This window comes from Rhagoletis pomonella, unplaced genomic scaffold (genome assembly GCF_013731165.1).
Source record: "Rhagoletis pomonella isolate Grant_MI unplaced genomic scaffold, Rhpom_1.0 Rhpom_scaffold_00002, whole genome shotgun sequence".
In the NCBI taxonomy this organism is placed as follows: domain Eukaryota; kingdom Metazoa; phylum Arthropoda; class Insecta; order Diptera; family Tephritidae; genus Rhagoletis; species Rhagoletis pomonella.
The window spans coordinates 24,305,235-24,332,901 of record NW_023458556.1 but is presented as its reverse complement, the minus strand read 5'-3'; the positions used below and the strand labels follow the sequence as shown (position 1 = coordinate 24,332,901).

At 35.8% G+C, this 27,667-nt stretch overlaps 1 protein-coding gene across 1 annotated transcript; it reads left to right on the top strand.

Moving 5' to 3' along the window:
* Positions 1–2,486: 2,486 nt before the first annotated feature.
* Positions 2,487–26,491, top strand: LOC118734594. The gene is made up of 4 exons (XM_036464301.1): positions 2,487–3,027; positions 23,686–23,834; positions 23,911–23,991; positions 25,666–26,491. The coding sequence occupies exons 1-4, from the start codon at positions 2,967–2,969 to the stop codon at positions 25,786–25,788; spliced, it is 414 nt and encodes a 137-aa protein (XP_036320194.1). The 5' UTR covers positions 2,487–2,966; the 3' UTR covers positions 25,789–26,491.
* The last annotated feature ends 1,176 nt before the right edge of the window (positions 26,492–27,667 follow it).

Genomic DNA, 27,667 nt, shown 5'->3' with positions numbered 1-27,667 from the left:
AGGAGTTCCGTTAGTTTTTTTATGATTCAATGATCGCAACTAAACAAAATTAGTATGTGCCCGATAAAACAAAAAATACTGAAAACGTTTCACGTGGCCCACAGTTAGTGGTAGAGTTACTGAGGAAGAGTGTGAAGTCAGTTACGGAGGCTAATACAAATGTATATACTCGGATAGTCAGGTGGCGATCAGGGTCCTGGTCGCATTGGTGGTGTGCTCGAAACAGGTGGGGATATGTTTGACTTCTCTATAAACCGCGTCGGAGTATTTTCTAATCAGGAGCGCTGGGTTAATACCAGGGCATGCGTTATTACAAATTCCTTATGGTGTAAGGTGAGCCAGGGGCGGTGAAAGGAGGAGCTCCTTATGCTCGCAAAGTCTCAGCTCTCGCTACTCGTGGCAGTTCTGACAGGCCATTGTGCGATTAGTACTCACGCGGTAAGGTTTGGAATATTACCTGATTCCTCCTGCAGCAGCTGCCAGGAGGATGAGCACTTTCTGTAGACTGCCTAGCCTTCGCGAGGCAAAGATGGAACCCCGGAGCAGATCTGTGGCGTTGTAACAAGCCGCATGCAAATTTCAAAATCGGCTAACGGCGTTTCGTCGACTAAACAATTGGTCTGCGTTTAGTTTACGTGCTATCACAAAATCTCTTAATTTTCCTAGTTTCTCACCTCTCTGGGACAACCACTACAATTTACCCTATTCTAGTACTGTTTTAACTCAATCGAAATTAGAGACCACTGTATGATTTTAGGCTTTTCTAGTTTGGCATTTTTGAAATTATGCGCTAAAAAGCTTTTATTTATCTTTCAGCAAAAACTGGAGCAAATTTTTGTTACACCATGCGATAGGAAATTTTACACCCAAAAAAATTAATATATTCGCGAAACTACGCGTAAATTATAGTAAAACTGCGTACTTAGTTTTTCTCTCTGACGTCAGAAGTTTTTAAAACGGACTTTGAAATTTAAAAAATATGATTATTTCAAAAAATTATTAAAAAAATTTAGTGCAATGTAAAATAACAATAAGGGTATCATATAAAAGAAAAAATTCTGCAGAATTATAGCAGAACAATTTTTTTGGTGCATAAGGACGAATGGGTATGGAAGAAGACGTTTACACATTTTTTCCTTAAATACCTCGAAAATTTTCAATATTTATTTTTGAAAAAATTATTTTTTGAGGACTAAATAATATAAACACGACCTCACCATCGATATTCGACCTGCAGACTTTATCAACTTAAAAATATAAAATTTATAAAAAGCGTATTTTCAATACCTATTAGTCTTTGCAAACCAAACAACTTTATTGTTTTTAAATTCTAAAGAATTTGCTCTCTCAATTGGTACCCATATTATTATTCTACATTGCACTGATTTTTTTAAATAATTTTTTGAATTATTCATATCTTCAAAATTGCAAAAATCTTTGAAAAAAATCCTGACGTCAGAATGAAAAACTAAAAACGCAGTTTTACTATATTTGGCCCATAGTTTTATGAGTATGTCGATTCTTTCGTGTGTTTTGAATTTTTTTTTGTCTTAAAAAAATTCGGTCGGCTCACAGCTGCATTATAACGGCAAAATAGTACAGCAGTTGCTAGGATAATGTTTTTTATCCTCGATGCCTTTCACTCGATAGAGAATTTTGTTGTAAGTTGACGTGCCAAAAAGCAGCACAACAAATTATTTAGTATAAATTATAACTACGGACTGTATGGCGGTGAGTGTCTGGTTTTTAGTGGCTCCATTGAAAATTAATAGCAACAAAAAAAAAGGAGCAGCCAACAAAACCGCAGCCGCACAGCGCCGCTTTGGAAATGCAATATAAAAAACAAATAAGAATAAGCTTTATAGCATATTGCTAATGTAAAAAAAAAAAATTAACAAATATTCTAACGCGCCGCGCCGTGAAAACATAGAATCAATGCCAAGAAACAGAAAACAAAAAAACCCAACAAACAAACAGTGACGAAAAAAAACTATAAAATTATAAAAACAACTACACCAAAGGAAACTAACAAATAAACAGCGATTTCTATAGGTTGTCTGTCGCCTGCTGTGGTGCTCGTATTGTTGGCATATAATTTGTTATAGGAATTGAATAATTTATCGCGAGTGGGTGTCACAGAACGCGGGTGGCGGCATGCAAAACACAACACAACCGTAACCAATGCAAATGTAAAATCGACAACGAAAGTTAGAGTCTGGCGCAAGGGCGGCGAGCACCTCCGTGCCATATGAGCAGCCACGCCGCTGAGGCACATGAGCGTTTCGAGATAGTTAGTGTCGTCATTACATTCCACGCATAACTGCATACTTACATATGTAGCGCTTTTGTGCTTTAATAAGATTTAGTGTATTTAATTAAATTGACATTTGTACAGACACAAAAAATTATATTTATCTATTGCACATACATACGTACACATATGCCATCTAAGTAATTGTATAGTAAAAGCGTAACAATTGTACATTAAAATAAACTTAAGAAATATATAATAACAATAAGGGAAAAAAACGAATGTGCTAATTCGCCCCTCACACTGTGATATAATCTAACTTAGAAGAGCAAAGCTAAGAGAAAACGAATAATAAATACATACATACAAACTCTTTGAATACCCCATAGTAGATACGGACTTAAATATACATATGTATGTCTAAAGCATAACGAAAATTGAAAATCAACGTAACCGCCATCCAAGTTTTTATGTGCAATTTGTTGTTGATTATATCTCACAATCACTCACCCACCCACACACATAAGCACATTGTTTTGCTCCAAGTGACAATAGCCAGAAAGTAAGAAGCAAATAAGTAGTGAAGCGCATTTGCATATTAAACGTCTTGAGTGAAGGACTTTCAAGTGGCGCCTCCACACAGCTATCAACAGCCTCCAGCATCAACTGAGCGACTCGAAACTTGTTGCCGAAAGAAAGGAAATCGAAAACGAAGATGGAGTCCCTACAAAAGTCACTTTTCACGCTACTCTTCGCTCTATGCCTTACATTAAGCGGTATGTATTATAAATTTTCAATTAAATGCCGATCAATCATTAAGATTTAGTATGTAATTAAATTTAATTGTGATTTATTATTGTATGTATACATAGGGGTACTTAAATAATTATTTAGCAACACAGCATGATTAGCAAAAAGTGCCAACGTAAATAAAAAGGCGTCTTTGTTGCCAATTTGTTTGTCTGCAAAATTGAATTTGCACAAAAATTACAAGACTTCAGTAAAAAGAAAAGAACTCTACTTGCTTTTCCATACTAAATACATATATTCGACTGGGCGTATGAGTAACGTCAACACGACTATAGTTATGTATATGTAAAGCTGTCGGAATGGGTACGTTGCGTATTTGTATGTGTAGTGTTCGTCCGATACCGCCATGTACTCGATGCCTTTACTTATTAAAAGTATTGTCTGAGCGAAATTAAAGGTTAAGACATATATAATAAAATTGCATGGCAAATGTTTTTGTAGACCATTTTAAGCCATTAGCTCCCTTACTTCAAGAAACCCCGCAAAAAGCAAATTGGGAAGGTTTGTTGGAGGATTGATATATTGTAGAAAATTATTTTTTGGATAAAAAACTTCATGCCAAACATAAAAGTCTCTATAAAATTAAAACAAACCGAGTAATAATTTTCTACAAATGTATCAATCTTCTAGCGAACTTCCAAATTTGGTTTTTACGGGGTTTCTTGAAGTAAGGGTCAAAACGACCTTTTCAGACGGGAGCTAATGGATTAGAATATTCTACAAAAATATTTCCCATTAAATTTTATTATACATATATGTATGTCTTAACATGACATGAAAACTTTAGTAGGCCATAAAATATAAATGCGAGCTAACTTTTGCAAATCCATCGAGTTTTTTATTACTGGATATGTATACTTTCAGAAAATATTGGTGAAGGTTGGGCTGGTTTGTCTTGTCATAAAATTGTCGTACAGTGTTATCGACGACGCTTCCAAAAAACATAGGCTGGCTCCACATCACCCTCTGATTCGCTACTACTCTTACTCTCCACTTGCATGTGTGCTTTTAGTCTTAACCCTAGTACTAGCGAATGGCAAACTTGCACAAATCGGTTTTTCAAAAAAAACCTTTTTTGGTTTACATTCACAGTACCTTCATTGCATACTTAAATTAACTTAGCTTGACTTAACTTATCGTAAGACATTGCCAAAGATTACTCAACGCGTCAAGTTAAGCAAGATCCGGAAATGTTTTGCTTTTGTATCTCTTTCTCAGCTCTTTGACAGTTCGGTGCCTATAATGCCACACCAAGTAAATTAATTAGAAATTTTGATCCGCCCTCTTCTTTGTTTAATAGGCACTAAAAAGAAGTCAGACTTCACTGCATCAACGATTTCTGTCGTCTTGAAATTTGCACTTTATCCTACTAATGGGATATAAAGTATGTAATTTTTGGTGGAATTTGGTAAAGTTTAATGAAATTTTATAATTTTTGAACAAAGTTTGAAAAGTGGATTGGCACACCATACTTTTATAAAACAATAATAAACAAAAGAAAAATAGCCAAAACTGGTTACAATTTCACTTAATTTAATCAGTGTAAAAAAACGCTACAAAAGTATAAAAGAATATTTTTTCTATCAAAACTTCTTAAATTAGTTTGCAGCTCTCAATTACTTAAAGAAAATTTACAGCAACGACAAAGTACTTTTTCAAGCAACAGAAATAATGAAACATATTTCTTGAAATTTTTGTTGTGCGCCGGAAACTAAGCTTAAATATCGCCTTAAAGACCCTCTAGCTGATGCTGTGCGAAAACTAAAGCCCTTTTGTGAAAGTTATTTAACGCTTGTTAAATTTTATAAAATAGTTTGGCCGCTTTATACAGTGCCGGTCACTTGAATAGCATCTTATTTTGATCCTGACTTTGACAGTTTTCCTTTTGTTTATTTAATATTCATTAATTGTTTATATAAATAAAAGATGTTTTATAATAAATACCATGTAAATCCGATTCTCAAACTTTATACATACAAAACTGATACATTATTCGCAATAGTTTAAACTTTTTTGAGTATACATTTTTATTACAGTTATAAGAAAGTGCAAATTTCAAGTGGCTAAAAGCTACCGTTGGTATTTTTTTGCGGAGGGTATTACGAATTTCTTTTCATATGACGTATGAGCAAAATCTATTTTTAAGGGCTATAAAACTACATAGAGAAACAAATTCCAAATTTGTTTTTGTTTTTTTTTTTTAACTGTGAAATTCCGATAAAAATTTGCCAATTATTATAAATAGATAGCCCTCAACCGCTTCGCTGAGTCTACATATAAAATTTCTGCGTGTCGGTGTAATTTATTCCATTAAAACTCAGCATACATACTTCAAACTAAAACTTTCTTAAACATCTTTCTTGTGATATATTTTCAATTGACCTATTCTTCTAATTTAAGCTTTAAACAGGTGGCAACCCTTCTACATGTAGTTTAGAAATGAAGACTTTGGCAAAATCATTTCGATTATTAAATAGTTTGAATTTAACTTTTCAAATAGGTGGCAACCTTCTTAAACCTCTTTCGTCCGACACCCATATTATATTTATTTTAATGACCTAATTCCCGTAATTAAAGTTGAATTTTCTTTTTGACACATATGGCAACCCTGGTACAGGTAGCTGAGAAATAAAGCCTTTTCGAGACCTTTTCGGTTGATACCTATATTGTAATATTTTTTGTTAGCTTCTTAAACAATTTTATTTGAGTTTACTTTTAAGAACAGTTGGCAACCCTCTTCAAACACCTCAGAAAATTCAACATGCTCAAACTAAAGATATCTAAACTCTTGCGTTTGGTACTTTAACTTTTGTAAGATTTAATTAAATTCGACTTTTCAAACAGGGGGCAACGCTTTTCAAATTATTTTCAAATTACAACCTTGTTAAACCTCTTTCGTCTGGCATCAGTACTGTGATACACATTCCATTTACCCAATTCCCTTAAGTCAAATAAAATTTAATTATTCAAGTAGGTGGCGTATTTTAATTTTTATTTAATATTAATGTTGTTATTATTATTATATTAATTTAATTTTAATATTATTTAATATTTTATTTTACTTGTAACCTGCAAATAATAAATTTAAAGTTTATCTACTTATCAAACAGGTGGCAACCCTTTTTTCTTTTATTATTATTTATTTTGAATATTTTCAAACTACAACTTCATCTGACATCCATATTGTAATACAAATTTAAAAAAAAAAGTTCCCTTAATTCAAGTTGGGTTTAATTTTCTTAAGAGGTGGCATACCAAGTTCCAATACTCTACCACATATACTTCCTGAGATATGCAGTATGAAAAATTCCGTTGGCCACGCCCCTCGTGTCTAGTCAAGATAAAGCTGCACATTGTTTTGTCCTAAAGATGCCAGCTTATAACTTGCACTACAAAAGCAAAACGCCCCAGTAGTACATTCTCCTTCATTATGCCACTTAAAACACGAAATGAAGCCAAATCCTTTGTCTCTTCTCCAATACAAATAGACCGCTTGCCAAGCGAATGCAACAAAACTTTAAAACAAGTTTCATCAATATTCTAAAACTGTACATCTTTCATTTTTAATGGCAACTTTCCATTGACCTTATCGGAAAATTTCGATTTCAATTGAGACACTTACGGTGAGTGTGTGTACACTACTCTACTACATATGTATATACGAGTATATTGGTGGATAGTATGTAGCTCAGCTGAAGCTACATAAGTTTGAGAGGCGGAAAACAAAAACAAAAATTCCTTTCAAATTTCAAAATCTAAGAGGAAATGTTGAAGCCAATTTGGGAACTTCATAAGGGCACGTCTTCTCAACCAGCACCGCATTCATATTTCATTTATGCCGGCACTACACTTGCTTACGTGCTCCTTTTTTATTTCGCCAATAGATTTTGGTTGCTAACATTGAAAAATACATTTGTAGTACATACTTATGTACATATATGAAAAATCCCAGAAAATTGCAAAAAATGAAAAACAAGCAGCACATGGTGGCCATGACTCTCGTGCAACATCGTGCTAACATGCAATGGAAAATTCGATTCAATTGCAAGTGGCAAGGTAGCATGATTGTTGCAAATGTCAGCTGCAAATGTAAACTTGTATGTGGGGCGTTCCACACCGAAATGGACGGGGTTCACACTTCATGTGTTTCATTTGTGGATTAATGAATAAAAATAAATAATAAATAAATATGAAATTTGAGCAAAAAAATCGATTTAATAGTTTTCCAGATATCTCGAGAACGGGGAGAAAAAAATATTTTTAAAACTTTTTTTTTTAATTTTTCTCATGCACATTTTTTGATAAAAAAATTCGTTTTTGAAAATATGCCATCTAAAAAAAATTTAAAAAAAACCTTAATGGTAGCTCCGAGTATTGCGCAACATTTAAATGTAGTATTATGGGGTGCACTCTACAATAATTTGAGTTATGAATTTTTTTTTACACCGAAGTTGAGTAAAACGAGTAAATTACGAATTTACAAATATTTTTATTTGTTTCGAATTTTTTTGAGTATGCAGTTTTAAAGCCCATTAAATTTTAGGATAGTAAAGTGCAAGTTTTAAGCGATTGCAAAACTGGCGTAAATTTTTCTTTTAAATTTATTTGAAAAAACCCCGTTTTCCATAAGAAAAAAGTTCAAAAGGCCGTCAGCATAAAAATTTTAAAAATCAACACGATTTTCCAGTAGCTTAAAACTTTCACTTGCACTTTTTTTACTCCACTTCGTTGTAAAAAAAAATATCATAACTCAAATTATTGTAGAGTGCACCCCATAATACTCTACTTAAATATTGCGCCATACTCAGAGCAACCATTGTGTTCTTTTTTTAATTTTTTTTTTTGAGATGGCACATTTTCAAAAAAAAATTTTTTTATCAAAAAATTTATTTTTGAAAAATTTTTCAAGAAAACCAATTTTTTAAATATTATCCTTTTCATAAAGAATTTGGATGTGTGAATTTTTCAAATTTTTTTTTCGTACCGGTCTTGAGATGTTTGGAAAACTATTAAATCGATTTGTTTTTGTTTTTGTGCTGTAAAGTAAAGTTTTTAAAAATGTATTATTCAAGCTCAAATTTCATATTTATTTATTATTTGTGTTTATCTATCAACCCTAAAAATTGGAAACAAATCAATCACATGAAGTGTGAACCCCGTCCATTTTGGTATGGGACGCCCCTATACTTAAGTATGTATATATTTACATGTACCTAAGTGCATGTAATATGCATGTTTTTGAAGCACAGGAAATTATGGAATTTCTATATTTTTGGCTATCAAAATTAGGCCTTCAGGAAAGTGAATATATGCATACATATGTAGCTAGGTATGTACATACATACACATATACCCACAATATGTGTCATTTGCAGCTTAGATTGGAACTGTGATAAAGGTATAATTATATCATTGAAACACGTTGCCATATCGGATTTTTACTAAAAATAAAATAATTAATTAATATAATGATTACACTGGTCGGTAGTCAAAAAACGAAGGCAAGAACGTCATTAATATATCCAGCGTATATTTAGATCTTTAATTGCGGATAAACACCCGAAAATTTCCCCAGAAAGTTAGGCGACTTACGAAGGATTTTAGATCAGGGCGAACTGCTGTAAGAACAACCATGGTGACCTAATAACCGAAGTTAAGAACCTACTTAAATTGTGGAGGAAATACCTTTCCACGCCACTGAATGGTAACAGTACTAAAAGTAGTGTAGACGATCTCCCACCAGTTGAGCTATTCGGGCGGATATCTTCATATTTAGGCTTCAGGCCAAAATAATAACCAATAACCGATTTTTTGTTCTGTAGGATCCGTTTTCGAGTTTCGGTTCTTCCGCAACCGTTTTTTGGTTCTTTTAGAATCGAGTTTCGATTCTTCCGGAACCTTTTTTTGGTTCTTTTAGAATCGAGATTCGGTTCTTCTGCAACCGTTTTTCGGTCCTTCTGGAATCGAGTTTCGGTTCTTTCGCAACGATGACATATTTTCCACCCATAAAAAACTTGGACCACTCTAATGTACATACATACACTTAATGTGCACATACATACATACATTCGTCAAAGCTATGAATGCACAATGTACTTTAGGCGCTAATGCCACTGGAGACAATGTGGCAAGGTAAGGTTAAGCTCTTATCTCCTGACCATTTGCAACGACCACGAGCTCACCAATAGCCAAGAATATTAAATAAACTAAACGATTTCCAAGTTGAAAGGCAAACAGATTGGTATTTATTTAATTATCGATGTTTGTATGAATGCATATATGTACACACATATTTACTATAGGGCTATTCGCGATCCGGTGCAAATGGCCTAGCATCATTGCATTGCAAATTTGTATTGCAAATTATTTGCAATACACAAACAAAATACACGCATTTGCATTTGTCATGGCTTGGCAAATTTGCAATACCGAAAATCCATAGCATAAAAATGCTATGCATTGCATTCATAAAGAAAACCAAAGCTGATGCACAAAAATTGTTTTGCAAAAGCTTTACCATGACAGTTTAATAAAGGTCGCTCACAATCCATGGCATATTTCTGCAATTGCATAAATTTGTCAGCTCTTATGCACCGAATCGCGAATAGCCCTTATGTATGTATGTATGTAAGAGAGCTTGCATGTTTGCTTCGTTCGTACTTGGCATAAACGGTTATTTATGAGTGAGAAAGAAAAGATAGTTGGCATGCCTGGGAAAAGTTATTTGAAATGCTAAACCGACAACAGCAATAACAAAATAGTAAGTTTGCAATTTTGTAATTATATTTTCTCTCCAGCAATTACCATTTTAAAATATATAAGTGCTGCACGCGATTTGTTTTTTCAAAAGTGTAGAGAACTTAGCTTTGTACAAATAAATATGGGTATTATATAGATGCATATTTTTACAGACATACATATATGTGTCCTCTATTAAATTGATCTACTATATACATATATCTATTGCAATAATAAGAGGATTTTCTGCCAGAATTCGTTTTCAATTCATGTAATGCTAAGTAGCTAAATTTTTTCTCCAACAGTTACTACAGTGCCCATTTTGCGCGAAATTATCGTGTGTGCCATTTTTTCGAAATTTACTTTTTGATGCAAATTTGTTCTATAACCCATAAAGAACCACCTGGTAAAATATTGAGCTGAAATCCTTATAGTTAGGCCAAAAATTGAATGTATATTTTATAGATATGTGTGTGTGTGGTTTGTTAGTATATTTCGCCTCATCCTTGCAATGCCTTGTGGTTGGTACTATGGCCTAATGGTCTTTTCTTCCAGAGCCACAAAGCACGAACATATGTACTCTGATGTATATATGGGTAATAAATAAAGTCGCACATTCAAAACATCCTTCGGACAGGATCTCATTGCACCCGTTAAAACAACGGCTGCTGACCTTTTAAATCCATTTTGTACGTAACACGGAATTTTGTGCCAGTGGATTTACACGCCAATTGGATCCCCTGTAGTGCGCAAATTTTACTGAACGCCCTAAGACCGAGCTCCCGGGACTGTTGTACTATGTACCTCCATACCAAACCAAAACAAGGTATCTCACGACACTACTTTCCTCAAGGGAAGAGTAAAAATGAAATGGGCGAAGGAGGGGTGAGTACATCCATTTATACACAGCTGGCTCAAGCCTTGTTGCTACGGTTATTGATAATACATTTTCTAAGTATCTGGGAATTTCCTTCAGCTTGCCAGTGTTTCAGGCCATTACAGCATCTTTCAAACTGAGCTGAGGGCAATCGAAGAGACTGATAGCAATGTGGCTATAAAATCCATCACAAAATCATGCGAGCGATGAAACGCCGCATATCTCTTATCCTTAAATCCGACTAGTTTTGCTTTTATTTTCTATAATTGTGGGTTCCAGGCTACTGGGAAATTGTGAAGCTGATGAACTGGCTTAAATCGACACAAAAATTGCCGAAAGAGACATCAATAATGAAATAGGTATATGTACTTCTTACAATCCTGTAAATTCCTGATCGCCCAAAAATTTAAGAAACTACCGAATACGAGATATTGTAACAAGCTCAGCTGAAAAATTGCGAGGAAATTGTGATCAATTTCTAGTACCAAAGCATAAAGCAAACTGCAAAGCCAAAGCGCGATTAACATTGCAACGTCGGTGATTATAGGACGCCGCCTAAACCAAGAGAAGGAAACAATCCTTCGAAGACAGTTGGAATTTCAAAGTTAAGCAAAACTTAAAAAAGCCAAGCAGATGTAGGCGACATTTTTTTCAAAATTTTATTTTTGTAGCAGAAGTGTATCTAGGTGGTCTAAGAATATTTCAGAATAAAGGAATAAAAAAAAAATGGCGTGGTTAGGGCTCGATATAATCGGTCCGCACTACAAGGCTCTTCAGTTGAGGCAATCACATCGCCGGCCTGATAACTGCTCTGGCTTTCAGCCGGAGATCTTTATCATAGAGAAGGCGGCTTGCGCTTGTGCTCTCTCTCTGCTGGCTTTGTGGACATAGAAATATCGAAAGGAATGAAATAGCCAAATAGATAGCTAGCCACAGCTCGAAAGTACAAACTAGCGAGGCTATTTATTCCCTACTACTATCAACTTATGTGCTACCAAAGAGGATTGAAGAATACACCAAAGCCGTATTTAATGACCGGCATATGGAGCAATCGTGACGACAGTGAGATTAAAAAGATCCTTACGGCTGAGACTTACTGAAGAATTATTAACGCTAAAGAAATCTGCTCCGCTCTATCGATGGCGTACACCAACAAGCTCCAACTGCAGCTTCCTATCTAAAAGGATCTAATGTACTAAACCCTAATTGTAGCCATTATAACCTAAGCCTATTTAAAAAAATTCAGCACATTAAAGTTTCCCATATTACAAATTGTGGATGAAAAAGATAATTGTTCCCCAATGTATATCAGTTTGCGATTCATGAGAAGTGGGCAGAGTCATAAAGAATATTCTCTCGGATTTCCTCCACCAGCCACAAAACCTGCAGTCCATCTCTACAGCGAGCCCCATTTTATGCAAATGGTACCTCAATTTGCAGTGTCCCGTCAGGTAGCCTTTAAGAGTTCTAAGACACTTCCGGCTAAGTTCAAGGAGTCTTTCGGAGTTCCTACTGGAAGGAGTTATGATTCGAAAAATGACACTGAAGATGGCACAACGCCGAAACCGGTTTGTCTGCAAACCAAACTGGACAGCAACCTGAGTTTTTTCCCAGCTCGTAAGTAGTTCTGCAGTGTATCCTTTAGATGTGCCGCAGAAGGCTCGAAACCAAGCAAGCGAATTTAGGCTCCACATTTTGCGAAACACTCGGTCCTTTCATTGCCTTTATGTCCAAGGACCCACCACAACGTCACTGTGTTGTGGGCTCCTAGGCGTTTCAAAAGAGTTGTATAGCTTCGATGTCATTGTCAATGAGTATAAGGCCTTTAATGCTGCCTGACCATCCAGCATAATATTTATTCTGGCTCCATTTGTTCTTCCCCGAAGACATTCTCATACACAAACATGGCCGTTGGCAGAGTTTTCCGGAATCTTGGTTCAAGTACGCCGGACCCATCTTCGATCTGTCATCCCTGATAATAAATGGCACTATACTAACAATATGGAATAGTCATTCGAACACGCTTTCCTAAAAACTTAGAATTTTTTAGGAAAAGATTTCTTCATACGTTTCTGAGAGAAAAACACCCTGTGTGTATATAAATATTAGTGTTGGGCAGTATCGATACCAAAAGTATTCAGAACTCGATTCTCAAAAAAATCGACAGCACCCGATTTTTAAAAGTATCGATACTGAGTACTCCCAAAAGAACTCGAAAGTACTCAGTACTCAAAAAAGGAACTCGAAAGTACTCAGAACTTAAAAGAACTCGAAAGTGCTCAGTACTCAAAACTACTCCTTGATCCTTGAAAGTATCGATACCAAAAAAAACGCGATCCTCAAAAGTACTCGATACTTCCCAACACTAATAAATATGTAGTTGGTAACATACATGCCTGCATTTAATCTCCGCAAGCCACTATGCAATCGGCATTTATGTCATTTCCTCTGCGAAATCCCATTAGATCATATTGCTTCTTTAACGATACTACACTTCCAAGTGCCGTTGATAGCTATTGTCTCTACATCGATATGTAAATACTATGTATAGATAGATAGCCGTATAAGTACATCGTTGTGTAAATATCACCTACATATGTATGTACATATGTACTATGTGCATTTGTAGTAAGCCTTCGTTGATTGCCATTTGTCGATTGTCTGTGGTGTCAATTCTCTGAGTGTCTAAATATGTATGAATCCATTGTAGCTTAAAGCGTTTTGCTTCCCATTGTCTGCGGTCAATCAATGGTTAAATATGCATTGACGCCCGGCATTGTCGCTGGCAGGTTGCGTCAAGAGCGCGCCAAATGAAAAGACAATGCGGTGCAAATAATAGGAAACCATGGAGTGTTTAAGCACAAAATAAATCGATTAATTGGATTTATGTACATACAAAAAGTAGATAGTTTGCCAGATACATATATACATATGCTAAATGCTGCTTTGAATGGATCACTGGTAAGACATATGTACATAAATAGTTAGTAGGGAAAAAGGCTTTTCTTTTCATTCTCCTTTGCGATTGGCGCTGTTCAATCAACCAGGTCAATCGTAGGCAAGTCATTCACACTTCATTAGGAAAACAGTATAAACCAGTAAGTATAGACGTTGTATTAGTCAGTAAATAAATAGGCCAAGAAGCGGCAAATTCATTAAACACACACTTAAAAAAATGTATTTCTAAAAGTAGCTGCTAGCTAATGAGCCTGTGAATAGCAACTAATCAATTGCTTTTTCTTACGATTTCTGATCTTTTACTTAACTTTAAATTAATAAAAATTCCTATTAAATAAGATAAGAACTTGCTTTTGCTGGCTAGCAATTACTTACTATACCAAATTCCAAAATGCAATTAACAACCTTTGGCCCGAAAGGAAAATTTCACTTCAATTCAAAGTTTCGTTTGTGTAATCCCCCACATTAGCCATATGCATGCCTTTCGCTTTCATTTCGCGCTCTACCAAGTTTTGGTCCGGTCACGAGTTTGCATGCATACACATTCATACATACATACATACATGCTATGCATAATCTGTAGGCTAAATACTAACATTTAACTTCAACACAACATTCATCTCATCCTTTTTGAAAGAAAGTGGGTATGTACTATCTTAGTTGCGGCAAAGAACCGCAGATGACGTAGTCATATTTAGTTGCGGCACGGCTGCTACATATATACCTACATCAGGTTGGTCCAAAAATGCATGCGAAAAAACGTAAAGTCCGAATTTTGATGTTCTACCCCCAAGGATTGTTCTATATCGAAAAAATTATACCGCTTTTTTTATTTTGAGATTACAAAATATTTAGAGGTCGCCCAAAGCGCTCAAAATTTCCAAGTATTTTATATGGGGAAAAACGATTTTTCGTAGAAATGGTATAGAATTCTTGAAAATCCATATTTTTCGATCTCAAAACTTTGCTTTTTTTCAGGAGACTTTTACTAATAAAACGCAATTGTTTATTTAACCAATTTCGGTATTAACTACTTGGTATAGATCCGCCAAAAAACCCAAAAAATAAAATGGGGTAACCTATAAAAATTCGTTAGTATTAAAAAATGGTAAAATAAACAATAGGGTATTATTACTGGAAGTGCCCTGAAGAAAAAATCTTTTTTTCCCATATAAAATACTTGGAAAACTTTGAGAGCTTTGAGCGACCTGTAAATAGTTTTTGATTTCAAAATAAAAAAGCAGGGTTAGAATTTGTTCCGATATAGAACAATCCTAGCGGGTAAGAGCATTAAAATTCGGACTTTAATTTTTTTCGCATGAATTTTGGACCATCCTAATGTGCATACATATGAAACTACTTTTAGGCGCAGTGCGTGATTTTTTTGAGGATAACCATCATCCGTCAGCACGTCAACTTAGTGCACAAACACATGTGTAGTCTATATGTACCAAGATGAATATCCCTGCAGTGAAAAGCCAAACTAGAGCTACTAGAGATGGGCAAAACGCGTGACACGCCATATCACGCCTTTTCACACGTGAACGTGAGCGGTTTATGTTTTTGTTTTAGAGAAAATGACGTTACTTTCTCACTCGTGCGTAACCGAAACTTTTGCTGGCGTGAACGTGCGTTTGTTAGATTTTTTCGTCAATCACGTAAATTTCACATATGTCGAAATACAGACTTATTTGAAAAAAATCTAAAAACAATGTTGCGATGATGTTTTGAAATTTTTGTAGAAAGCTACAGATTTGTCACTTCTTCAATTTGAAAAATCAAAGTAAAAAATCCGTGGAAAATGATGCTTCATGAGCATGCGTGAATGAGATTTTGAAAAATATTAGAAAACGTGAGTGTGTGTCATTTACAAAATTATCATCGTGAGCGTGCATGCACCTGAGTCAAAATAACTCACGCGCATTTATGGTGCATTCGATTTTGAATTACCTAGTATCAGGGACGTGAACCGGTTTTGAACCGGAAAACCGCTTTTTTCTATTAATTAACTGAACCATTAACCGAACCGAAATTTCCCACAAATGTTTGATACGAACTGAAAACCGAACCACTTTGCAAAAAGGTTTGAAGGTTCGTTTCAATCAATTTTCAATAGATAAATTTACCCATTTTTTCTATTTGTTAAATAATACATACCATATTTGTTTACCATGTAGAAATATCAAATGTAATGGTAACCCATGTTTTTTGACAGACACTTGACACTTACCCTTGCACGTTGTTGCACTTGACACTTGCACGTTATTATTTTTTTTGATTTCCGAACCGTTGAACCGAACCGAAAACCCGAAGTCCAAAAATTTCAAGATCGGTTCGAACCGTTGAACCGAACTGCTCAAATATTTCATTCGATTCCCGTCCCTGCTTAGTATCGAGGAATGAATGTGATTTAAAATGAATTTTTTGGGCATTTTGGATGCTTTAGAATGCTGATTACACATTCAAAAATAATAAAATCTAGAACTCATAAGAATTAAATTACATTATTTATCACGCATGTAATGCATTACTACTTTTCCCACTGGGTATGTATGTATACTAGAGCGGTCCAACAATGCATGTGAAAAATTAAAGTCGAAATTTGCATGCTCTTACCCCCTAGGATTGTTCCATACCGAAAAAAAGATACCCGCATTTTTTTTCTTTTTTTAATGAAAAAATATTTAGAGAGTGCTCAAAACGCTCAAAGTTTAAGACGTATTTTAAATGGAAAAAAAAAACTTTTCGTAGAAATAATGGTATAGAATTGTTAAAAATCAATATTTTTCGATCGGAAAATTGTTTCTCTTCAGGAAATTCCTAATAATAATACCGAATTATTTAGTTAACCATTTTTTTCATGTAACTATATTTTATGGGTCCGCCAAAACCCCCAGAAAATGTCAGAAAATGCAATGGGGATAAATAAAAAATCTTTAGTATTAGACAATCGTTAAATAAATAAATGAGTATTATTATTGGAAGTCTCCTGGAGAGAACCAGAGTGTTCCGATCGAAAAATATGGATTTTCAAGAATTCCATGCCATTTCTACGAAAAGTTATTCTCTTCCCACATAAAATACATGGAAAGTTTTGAGTGCTTTGAGTGACCTCTAAATATTTTTGGATTTAAAAATATAAAAATTAGGGTATATTTTTTCGATATAGAACAATCCTAGGGGATGAGAGCATTAAAACTCCGACTTTACTTATTGTGGACCAACCTAATGTATACATCCAGTTATGGATGTGAGAGCAACTATGTAAGTGAGTATGTGTCAAGTCACGCTGCTAAAATTCCGCTGTGCTGTCGCTCAACTGACAGAATAGCGCGCGACTTTAATTATTCAAAAGCTTCAAGAAAAAGTAGGAGACGCAAAAAGTAGGCAGCACAAAACCGAAATAGCAACAACACGTGCAGCAAGGAAATAAAGACCACGATACAGCTCTATACCTACTTAGTACATACATACATACTTATGTACATATTTACATATATAGTACATACATGCATATAGTATATCCTATTTTACTTAACATTTACACGAGAAGAAATCCTTTACAATTGCGCGCAGTTGTGAAAAGCGCTTTCTGCCGAGGGGTGGGCTTGTGGGAGAATAAAGTACCGAAAACAAAGACGGAAATTTCGAAATAATGTCAGAAAGGATTCACACTGAATCAAAAAAATTGTTTCCTAGCGTAAAGTGTTATACCCAACGCAAATATTGCTTGGTAATTGAGAGGAGTAGAAAACGGTATGTAATGCAAAATTTACCCCCAAAAAGAACGTACGTATAAAGGAGGTTTATTTAAAAATTGTCACAAAAAAATGTCTGGCATAGAGCTCTCAACCAAGGTTGTTGGTTTCTAGGAGGCCATGGTCTGATTTCTACTGGAATTAAATACAACGAAGCTCTCGAAGTCCCCTTTTTCTGCCCTTTTCAGAAAATCGCATCAAAACTCCACCGTACATGAATAGAACCACCTGAAGGCTCGCTGAAGGGCGTGGATCAACGGATTTGCGTTTCCATATTTCTGGAACCAAGTACCGTCCATGTCTCTATGGCGCCCGAATCATCCCCTGCGTGTCTCACAGGTTGATGCCCTCCCTTTAACATGCCGAGTCTTACCCCGCCACTAAATAGAGTTTATCTGATTGCAAACGCCGATGACACAAAAGAAACGGCGGCCTTTTTCACCACTTGGGCGAAGGAAATCAAAATGTATTCAGGTGTCCATGTCAAAGATACCCTAAAACCAAGAGTTAGTTCGGGTTCGGGACTTAAAAATTGAATTTCGGGATGGACGGGATCGGATTAAATATTTTGGTCCATGCCCATCTCTAGTCGGTATTCATTTCGAAGCGCGATATTTGAAATAAATCAATTTTCATAGTTAGATTCCTTTTGTGTATTCATCAAAAAAAAACTATTCCGAATTTATAACACATACTGTGAATAATTTGGTACAAATAATTTATTCAAAAATTCATATCCATTTCTCACAGTTTAGTCCCCTTAGCTTAAAGAAAATAGGTTGATTTCGAAGAGTTAAACTGAACTAATAAATTTCTCAAAATTAAATAATATTTCATTTGTTTTGTGATTAGCGATTTATCAACTGATTAATAGGTTACAGAAAATTTCGAGAATTGCGGAATATACAAATTTTTAGTACCAAACATCTTATGAAATATTCTCTCGAGTCTGAGCACGGGCCCCCTTGAGAACTTCGGGCCCGGGCGAAAAAGTCCTCCCTCTCGTCGGGCCTGCCTTGTCCCATTTGATACGATAGTGGCCTAGTATCCTGCACACTTTTCTCGTCACCAAGAGTCGCAATATACTCCTCTCCAAGCTTAGAGGGAACCATCGTATTAGAGATGGCCACTTGACTGCCTGAAAAGATAAGTAAGAAAGAAAAATCGTACGCTATTTTTTCAAGGTTTCAAGGCAGCAAGCACAGGTCAGGATCGCTAGAACCTATGGCTCAGAAAGGGCAGGACATCTACGCATTGCTATAAAAAGTTTAGTTTCAGGTCCATAAATACCCGAATATTAACTGTCTTCGATCCTTGACCCGGCTTTGTTACAATGTCAATAAATGGAATCGGGATTTTTACCGGGAGTGTCCAGCCAAAACAGGTATATTTTAAGATAAATTGAGAAATTTCGCATGTTTTTATCTACTCCCGGGATTTTTGCCAATATCCATGTCTGATGTTTATGCTCATATTGACTACCATCAGATATTCGCAGTACTAACTCAAGAGCACACCGAAAGCAAAGATAATCTTTAAGAACGTTTAAAAGCTAAATGGCAGCGTTTTGTACGTTCTACGCTCCTTTGAACCAAAGCTTTTGACGAATATCCAAAGCCAGTGTTATCGAATGTTGAAGAAGTTAAAGAACATAAGCTACCTTTTTAGACTCCTTGGCCCCTAAAATGCTTAACGAAATTTACTTATCCCTCTGGGGATACCAACTTCCGCAGGTGGGGTTATTTATTTATAGGCTGAGATAATGCTCAGACAATCCAAAGTCAAGTAAAGGTTCCACACATACGACTTTGTTTAATAGATTGCGGGCAATTTGGCGTCCCAAAAGTTCAAAGTTGGTGGAAAGCGATGAGCCCTTGCGAGTGCGAGAAAGAGTCTGACGATGAGTAAATAATAGGCGATCGTGGCAGTCATGACGGGAGAGGGGTTTATAAGTGTCGGTGTCGGCGGCTTTAGGCAAGGGTGAATCGTGTGGTGTTGTTAACGGTAGACAATTGATGGCTCTGGTGAGTGACGGTAACCGGCGTCAGTATTGGTGAGAGTTTAGACGGCAGCAGAAAGAGCTTTAATCCACCAGTGAATGTGAATGTACTAGTCGTACGCCCAATGAAATGGCGATCGATTTGCGGCGACCCATAGATGCATGGATGAGTTTTCCAGTGATTCTCGCTAACGGTAAGCGCTGGATAATGACCAGTGTGCTAGTGGACACCGGCCGGTCATCCGGGGCTCTCGGTAATGATCGTGATCTTGTTTCGACGTCGAGACTGGAAATATACCGGAAGTAATTTCTTTCTTCTGGTTATATTTTGAATCTACCAGTACTGGCACTGAAAAGGCATACTTACGAACTCTCCGTAAGATTCATACATGCTCCACAAAAACACAGTTACAACCTTAATGAGCCCGGTCCCTGTGAATATTGTCACTACCTATCGTAGACGAAGAAATTCAGCTCCCTAGATCGTGATATGCCCAACTTATGGCCAGGTTTGTGAAGGCACTTCCCATTATATTAACCATATATTGACTTTTGCAAAGCTACTTGCAAATTGTACGATAAGAAACTCGCCCTTAGCTTAAATAGAGAAGAGTTCAAACTGTTGGTGGGACTCCTAGATAGGAAAACAAAAAAGTACAGGAAATGTGCGTTTCAGGAATAAATTATAAGGCACATTAATGGAGGACAAAAAGTGCAGGAAATTAAAGTTTCAGGAATATGTAAATTATAAGGAACATTGTCTGTGAGTGTCCAGCGTTTCGCAGATGAAGGCGAGCATAGCTCAATGAAGTTCGGCTAAACGACCTACAGTCATCCATTGACAAAGAACAAAAAAACACCGAGTGCAATGCGCCAAAGCGAATACTTTATAACATTGCCTTAGCTTTTCGTCGACCAGCCTGCGGTATCTAACTACCCCAGTAAGCTGATTCCTTTATTCTTACAAATCAACAATCAACACTAGAGGCAACACCAATCAAACACGCGCTGGGTATAGAAGCGCTGTAGCTATTAACTAACCGAGTAACCACGACCTATGCGCTTTCCAATTTGGCACACAATGTGCGATCGATGGTAAGGTTCGGCAGGGGCGGTGTACGGTGCGACCGCCCAGCAGACGCCAACATCAGCACCAAGCAGCCAACACCAACATGCGGCCGGGCAATAGCAATAAAAGGTGCATGCAACACCAGCGGAACCTTTCACAACAACAACAACAATAATGGCAACGACATCAGCCCCAGCAAAAAACGAGCTCAGCGATACAACTAGCAAAGCAGCGAGGCGAGCAAGCGGGCGAATACGTAAAGCATTACCTTCACCGCGGGCAAATAATTGAGCGAAAGAGCGAGCGTGCGAGCAAGCGGCAAGAAGAAAACATACCGCTTGGCCTCCATATTTTACATTAAACCCTACCCGCACTCAATACTCGTAAACTTTTGCATTATTTTTTTTTCGTTTTTTTTTTTTTGTTGGCGACTATTACATGTAATCCTGCATTCGTGTTTGCCGCTAGACGTGCCAGCGCACATGGATGCAGGCGAACGCACAACATCTGTTCGATGCGGAGGCTTGATGCGGCTATTTGATGCGACCAAACTTGGTTCGACGCCAGCCGAGAGTGAAAGTTCATTTTCGCCGCATCTGCGCACAATTCAAGCGGCGGCATTCGGTACCTCTCACGCAGAGCAATTGACCAACGCGAAGTAAGCCACACGAACGATGACACTTCGAGCGACTTCCTGCCACCGTCCCGACGACAAGTCAAAATAAACACGTGCAAGGCGTCTAATTCGCATCGGAAATGCATTTGCCTCCCATAAACAAGCAAGCATAATGACTTTTAGTTAAAGGAAAATGTGTAAGTGTGTGCGTGTGTGCGTAAGCGAGGAGCATATGTTTGCGCACACATTCAGTAAACATACTTCTAAGGACGCTTATTCCTCGCCTAACTCGTTCACCCAATTTTCCCTTGCTAATTTTTTTTTTTTTTTTTTTTTTTTTGTCTTATTGTCAACACTGTTCGCCAGCTGTGTTCTGATACCGCTCACTGCACTACCCTCAAACGATTATTCGTGCATTGTGGCGCAGCGTAGGATGCTTATTCACAATTTTAAATTGACTTAAAGCTCAATGGTGCAGTGGTTGGCAAACTTGTTATTGCAATTGCTCGTTAAAGGCGGCGCAAAATTGCCTGATATTCAGAAGCAATCCCAAGGCAGAGATAAGTAACGGCGAAATATTGCTCTGCGCAAAAAAAGGAAAAACAAACATTTTGTTGACCTTAACCTTTGAAAATATTTTTCTCGCACAAATGCAGTTAATTTCTGGTATTATTCCATTCCAAGGAATTCAAATAGGCGGAAATTATTTTTAGAAAAAAAAAATACAAAGTGCATTTATTACATAAATACACACATGCATACGTAAGCTTCAATTTTTCACTAGTTCTGATTAGTTTCGTGCGCAATAACTGCAATATATAACTGGATCGAATGTACTTAAAGTTGATAATTCAAATCACACCTTTGGTGGCCCCTGATAACAAAATTATTGCATTTCGAATTGATGCTCAGCAAAATTGTATTTATTTAGGAATCTATAATTGGCAATTGAATTTGTCTATCATGCTGTTAATATATTTTTCCTAGAAATAAACAAAGAGGCGGTTGGCCCTCCCGTATTTTTAACCCCTACTTTCTGGAGTTTCGTATGTTCACGAAAGTTTAGGCCTGAGACGTTCTAAACAAATTTGTCAAGGAAATTTTGCCGAAAAAGCCAACCAGATAAAAGTTAGAAACAATAAAATAGTGTATAACGCTTGAAAAATTTCCATTGGAGGCCAAGCATTCAAAATAAAAAGTTGTATGAAGGCGTGCAGAAAACTTAAAAAACGAATGATGCAGTTCGATTCCCCATACCCGAGATAGGGTGAAACCGTCTTCTCCGGCAATGTCTTGTTTGAACAGAACTATCACTGTGATATCGATAACTACATAAATTTCGTTAACCTGGCAATTTTCTAAAATCACATAAATTTTTAGAGTCGGATAGCTTTTCTGTGCCTATAGATTTCGACAACTCAATAAACATTGATCAATTTCAATAATTCGGGACGTCGCGATAATTCAGTAAACAAAAAAACTCGATAAATTTCGATATTTCGATAAATTTCGGTAACTTGATAACTTTCGAAAAGCAATTTTTTATGACTGAATTTATTTCGATTCTTATCGAAAAATTTCAATAAGTTTTTATACCCTTTCACTTACCCTACTTCTTATGTATTTCTCATTGTTTTCATTTTCTTCTTTATCTTCAACTGTGCCTTCACCTTTTTGTCTTTATCATCACAATTTACTTTATCACAAAGTTTAATTTCAAATTCGAAGTAAAACAAAATGTGAAAACGACTCAAACTGAACAGGTTGCAACAACAACTGTAAACAAATACGGGCATTTTTAAACGAAGATTTTGGCCATAATTTTCAACCAATTTGAGATTATTAGAACTCCTCTGATCCACTGAAAAATACCTTTCCAATGGTGTTCTTGGCTTTGAAATCGGTTCGGTACAATCTGCAATTGAAGGCAACATGACTTTTGACCACCTGCTGGCCCTCGATGCCTCGTAGTCATTACTGAAGGAAGTATTCACCCAGTTTCTTATGGTGGCTCCGATGGCCGAAGTGCTATAACTGGTTGCGTATGCCATGTCTGAGTGAACTCTGGTCAAATGATCAAATGTGTCATTACCAGCTCCCGAGTAAGTGACCTGGCACCCAGGGTAAAGCAAGCTCGTTATGTTTACCATATTCGTCATAGGGATAAGTGAGGACTGAACGACAGTACGAACTACGCCATTCCTTAAACAAGAAGACCCCAGATTGTGATAGTGTGTAGAAATAGTTGGTAGAAAATGGATGGCTGGAAGAGACACCTTTGTTGCAATCACCACACATTCCTTTCCTTACAGACGACTCAAAAATTTGCAACGTACTGGAATTCTTATTATTTCATTCGGAACCTTGCAGTTCAACATTGCATCAGACTCAGTTAGACGGTCGTAATTTTAGTTAGTGGACACGCCTTCCATTATTTTGCCTTTTTACTTTACCAAGCAGTTTTTTTTTTGTATATTAACGAAGAATTCATCTATAACCTATTGGAATTAGTGATTGGATTTTACTATAGCGATTTAAATGTTTAGTAAAATTATGCTATTAAAGCAAATAGGAGGTAATCATTTCATATTTGTTTCCTATTTTCACAGCTGCTCTCGAAGAGGACTGCATCGATTTTCAGGGTAATTCGGTTAATCATGGCATGCTGTACGTACCCGGACCAGGAGTTTGTAGTCTATGCGTTTGCTATCATTCAGAGCCTCTGTGGTGCAAAGCCATCTACTGTGATCCACCCTATGTAAGTGTAAATTAAAAGTTAATGTAAATGCGCCTAACATAAAATTAACATACATTTGTTTAAACTCGAATTTCAGTTCTGTAAAAATTTCCGTGTTGGAGAGCGCTGTTGTGAATTCGAATGCTTGGATCCGCCCGGAGAGGACAACAAGTATCAGGTAAAACAATTTTTTTGTTTACTAAGGGCCCTTTTCACAGCGAACAGTTAACTCTCAAACGACACACAGTGAGAAAATGAACTATTTTGGTGACAAATTAAAAAAACCCTTGACCTTTAAAATTATCTAAAAAATAGAAATGTTTCACTTTTTCTTTTGACCTGAAAACAGTATGCAATGAACTTTTTTATAAGCTTTAAATACATATTTTTGCTCATTTCGCGTTAATAAACCGATTTTCATGGTCCCATTCATTCAGAAATTCATTATATGCTGTTTTTAGTAAAAAAAATACAGAAGATCGTTTTTCTTGGAGTGTAATTTATAAGGCCCAATTAAAGAAAAATTACCTGGCCTTAATACCAACCAGAGGATTAGTATGATCTGCATCAGCGGAGCAATCCTGACAACGCCAAATGATACTTGAAATGTCTTTTTGGCTCCTCTGCCACCAGATCTAGTCGCTGCCGCTTAAGAGAGACAGGAAAAATAAAGTTCATGCCGGTTTATAAAGATCGTTGTGTTGAAATTCTGGCTTCGGATAGCAACTGCGTCATAAAAATTCCCAGCAGGGAGGAATTGATGAAAAAATACTATGTCATACTCCACGCTGCAGTATAGTAATTTTCACAGATGGTACAAAAATTAACACTGCCCTGAGTCGTTAATTTCGACTACCAGACTACTGTAGTGTCTTCTAGGCTGAGGTCTCAGCTTTATTCGAAGCTATAAATGAACTTCAAACTGATTTAAAAGGTAAAGAGGGGTCCATCTTCAGTGACAGCCAGGCAGCAATTAAAGCTGTGAATTCCGTCGCAATAAAATCAAAAATTATGCTGGACTGCCGCCGATCTCTGCAGGAGATGGCTAAGCAGAATAATCTAAACATCATTTGGGTTCCCGGTCATATAGAGGGTAACTGTATTGTGGATGAACTTGCAAGATACTTTTAAAAGAATTTGGCCTTTTCCATCGAAGCCTAAATTCCCCAAAAAGGGAGGATATTTCTCACACTATTGGTGCTCTAACAGGCCACTGCCTCATAGGTAAACACGCAGAACGGCTCGGAGGCCTTACCTTGAACATTAAACAAAATATATAAATTACGTTTTTCGGTTTTTGCAACCATAGAAATAGATTCCTTGACTCAAGATCAGCTAAAAGAAGTGTTTACAACTTTTTAAAAAGTTCATTGCTTACTGTTTTAATTATGAGAAAAAAAGAAAAACAAATTGAAAACCTTCTATTTTTGTTGAAGGTAATTTCAAAAGACAGTCGGGGTCTTCACGATACGGTGCATACTGTCTAGCAAGGTACATAGTTAGCATAAATAGCATGATTGGCTAATTATATTTGTTGGTTGAACACATTAAACAAAACATAGATAGCAGCATGCTGAGACAGTATGCACCGGATAGTGAATACCCCTAGTGTAGTTTTTGTATCCAACGAGTTACTTTTTTCTGAATTATCTTTCTCGAATTATTAAAACATACGGTTACATTTATTTCACTGTCAGTTCTCGTTCTCGAGATATTCGATTTTGTCTTAAAAGAATTCAGTTTTCCACACTGTGCGGCAGTTAACTTTAAATTTTTGTACTGAAAACCTATGTGAAAACGGCCTTAAGTGTTTGTCTAATCTTTGTTTCATTTTACATTTGATTCATTTTAGGAGCGCATGCGAAAACGCGCTGAAATATTGGCTGGCAATAGCACAGCGTCAGTGCCCATAACGCCACTGGCTGTATCGACCATAGTGTTTACAGTGCTGACAAATAGCATTTTAAATTTATAACTTCAAGCGAATGGCGAAATTGGCGATGGTGGGTGGTGAGGTGCATAGAATAATTAAATGTTAAAATGTAAAATTAAAAAAAATATATATATATATATATATATATATATATAAATGGAAAGCGCCTTATTAGGGGTGAAGCGATAGTGGAAAGCTGCGAATCGAAGAAAGTGTAGTAACAAATTTTTGCCAGTTGCGCGTATTTACATACATACATACATACCAACTAAATAAATTGTAATCTCGTCTAGGATATATGTACATAGATATCTATGCATATGAATTTAGCACATTTTTTATATACTTCAAGTAACAATAAATTAGTGCAAAATGTGACACGAAAAATCAATCTTAGCAAAAGGAAAAATTAATTTAATTAAAAATAATGCAATTTTAGAGCATAAAAGAAAACTCTTGCAAATACACAAATATTTATCTAATGTAGAAAAATGAAAACGAACACTTTCAATTAAGAAATACTTATGATAATAATTTTGAAAGAAAAATAAATACTGAATTTGAAGAGAAAATCTATTGCCACAATATGAATCGTTTAGTTGATATCCTAATGCAGGTGTATATAAACAAATGAACAATACATGCTAGGTTCTCATTTTCAAACCAATATGTAACTATTACAGATATTAAAAAAAAAACGAAATTAGTCTCATTGCTAATCTAACGAAATCGAAAATAAACCAAACAGCAAACCATTCAATATACAAACTTATATATATATATATACATATATCTAGAGAGTAATATTAAATCAAAACACATCACTAACTCTTAATTGCTATGCTGGCACTTAAATATTATTAAAAAAAAAATACATACAAACATATGTACTAAAAAAATAGAGCGGAAAAGCTTGCTGAAATTTGGCGCTAACCGCCAATTATCGGCCACGAAGTGACAATTGGTTTGCTATTATTTTACTTTTTTTGGTTTCTAAAGTAGTCTAGAACAACATATCTACTTCAACGACTTGCAAGTGAAAAAAAACACAATAAAAAAGAACTTATGCTGCACTCTGTATGAAGTGTAATGAACATATTTAGAAAATATCATTTTCGAGACATGAAAACATTTTTAATTGGTGCTAAATAAGTTAAATGTAGATGAGAGAAGATTGATTAATGAAATTAAAGATATTCAGCAAACACACATACATACATACAAACGTACGTTCATAAATATAAATTGCACTTTTAAGCATTCGAGTTAATACAAGCATACATACATACATACATACATACGTGCATATATCCCAGTTGGAAAAAGTAATGTATGGTAATCGAAAATATAATCAGTAAAATAGCCATTTTCACATTCAAAAATGTATTTTCCCCCAATGGCGATGTCCTAAGAAAAGTGGAGCATTCAATTACCGAGTATCGAGGAATGGATGTGATTTAATATGAATTTTTTGGAACTTTTTGGATCAATAATAGAATCTAAAACTCATAAGAAAAGTATTACATTATTTATCACGCATGTAATGCATTACTACTTTTCCCACTGGGATACTATGAATCACATTTGGGGGTATTCACGAGGTATCATTGCTGGTCATATTGTTATTAAGCTCAAGAATATTTTTGGGTAATTCCGAGCAACCACGAAATATTTTTAAACCATTGAAAATATATGTATGTAGGGCTTTATGACGATAAAAATTTTATGACGCATTGTGAATCCCCAAAGTAAGTTTAATTTAAGAAAAAAATGTACTTTATATATGTACATAAATTGTAAATATGAACATAAATAAATACACATATATATTTACATTAGACTGGTTCAAAAAAATTCGCATATAAATATATGTATATATTTTTTCAAAATCCCTTGTAAAACAAGCGCATCCCTAATACAC

Coding starts and splice junctions, on each gene's coding strand:
- LOC118734594 (XM_036464301.1), top strand. CDS start 2,967: ATGGAGTCCCTACAAAAGTCACTTTTCACGCTACTCTTCGCTCTATGC. Junction 3,028..23,685: donor TCTATGCCTTACATTAAGCG/GTATGTATTATA, acceptor CTATTTTCACAG/CTGCTCTCGAAGAGGACTGC. Junction 23,992..25,665: donor GAGAGGACAACAAGTATCAG/GTAAAACAATTT, acceptor GATTCATTTTAG/GAGCGCATGCGAAAACGCGC.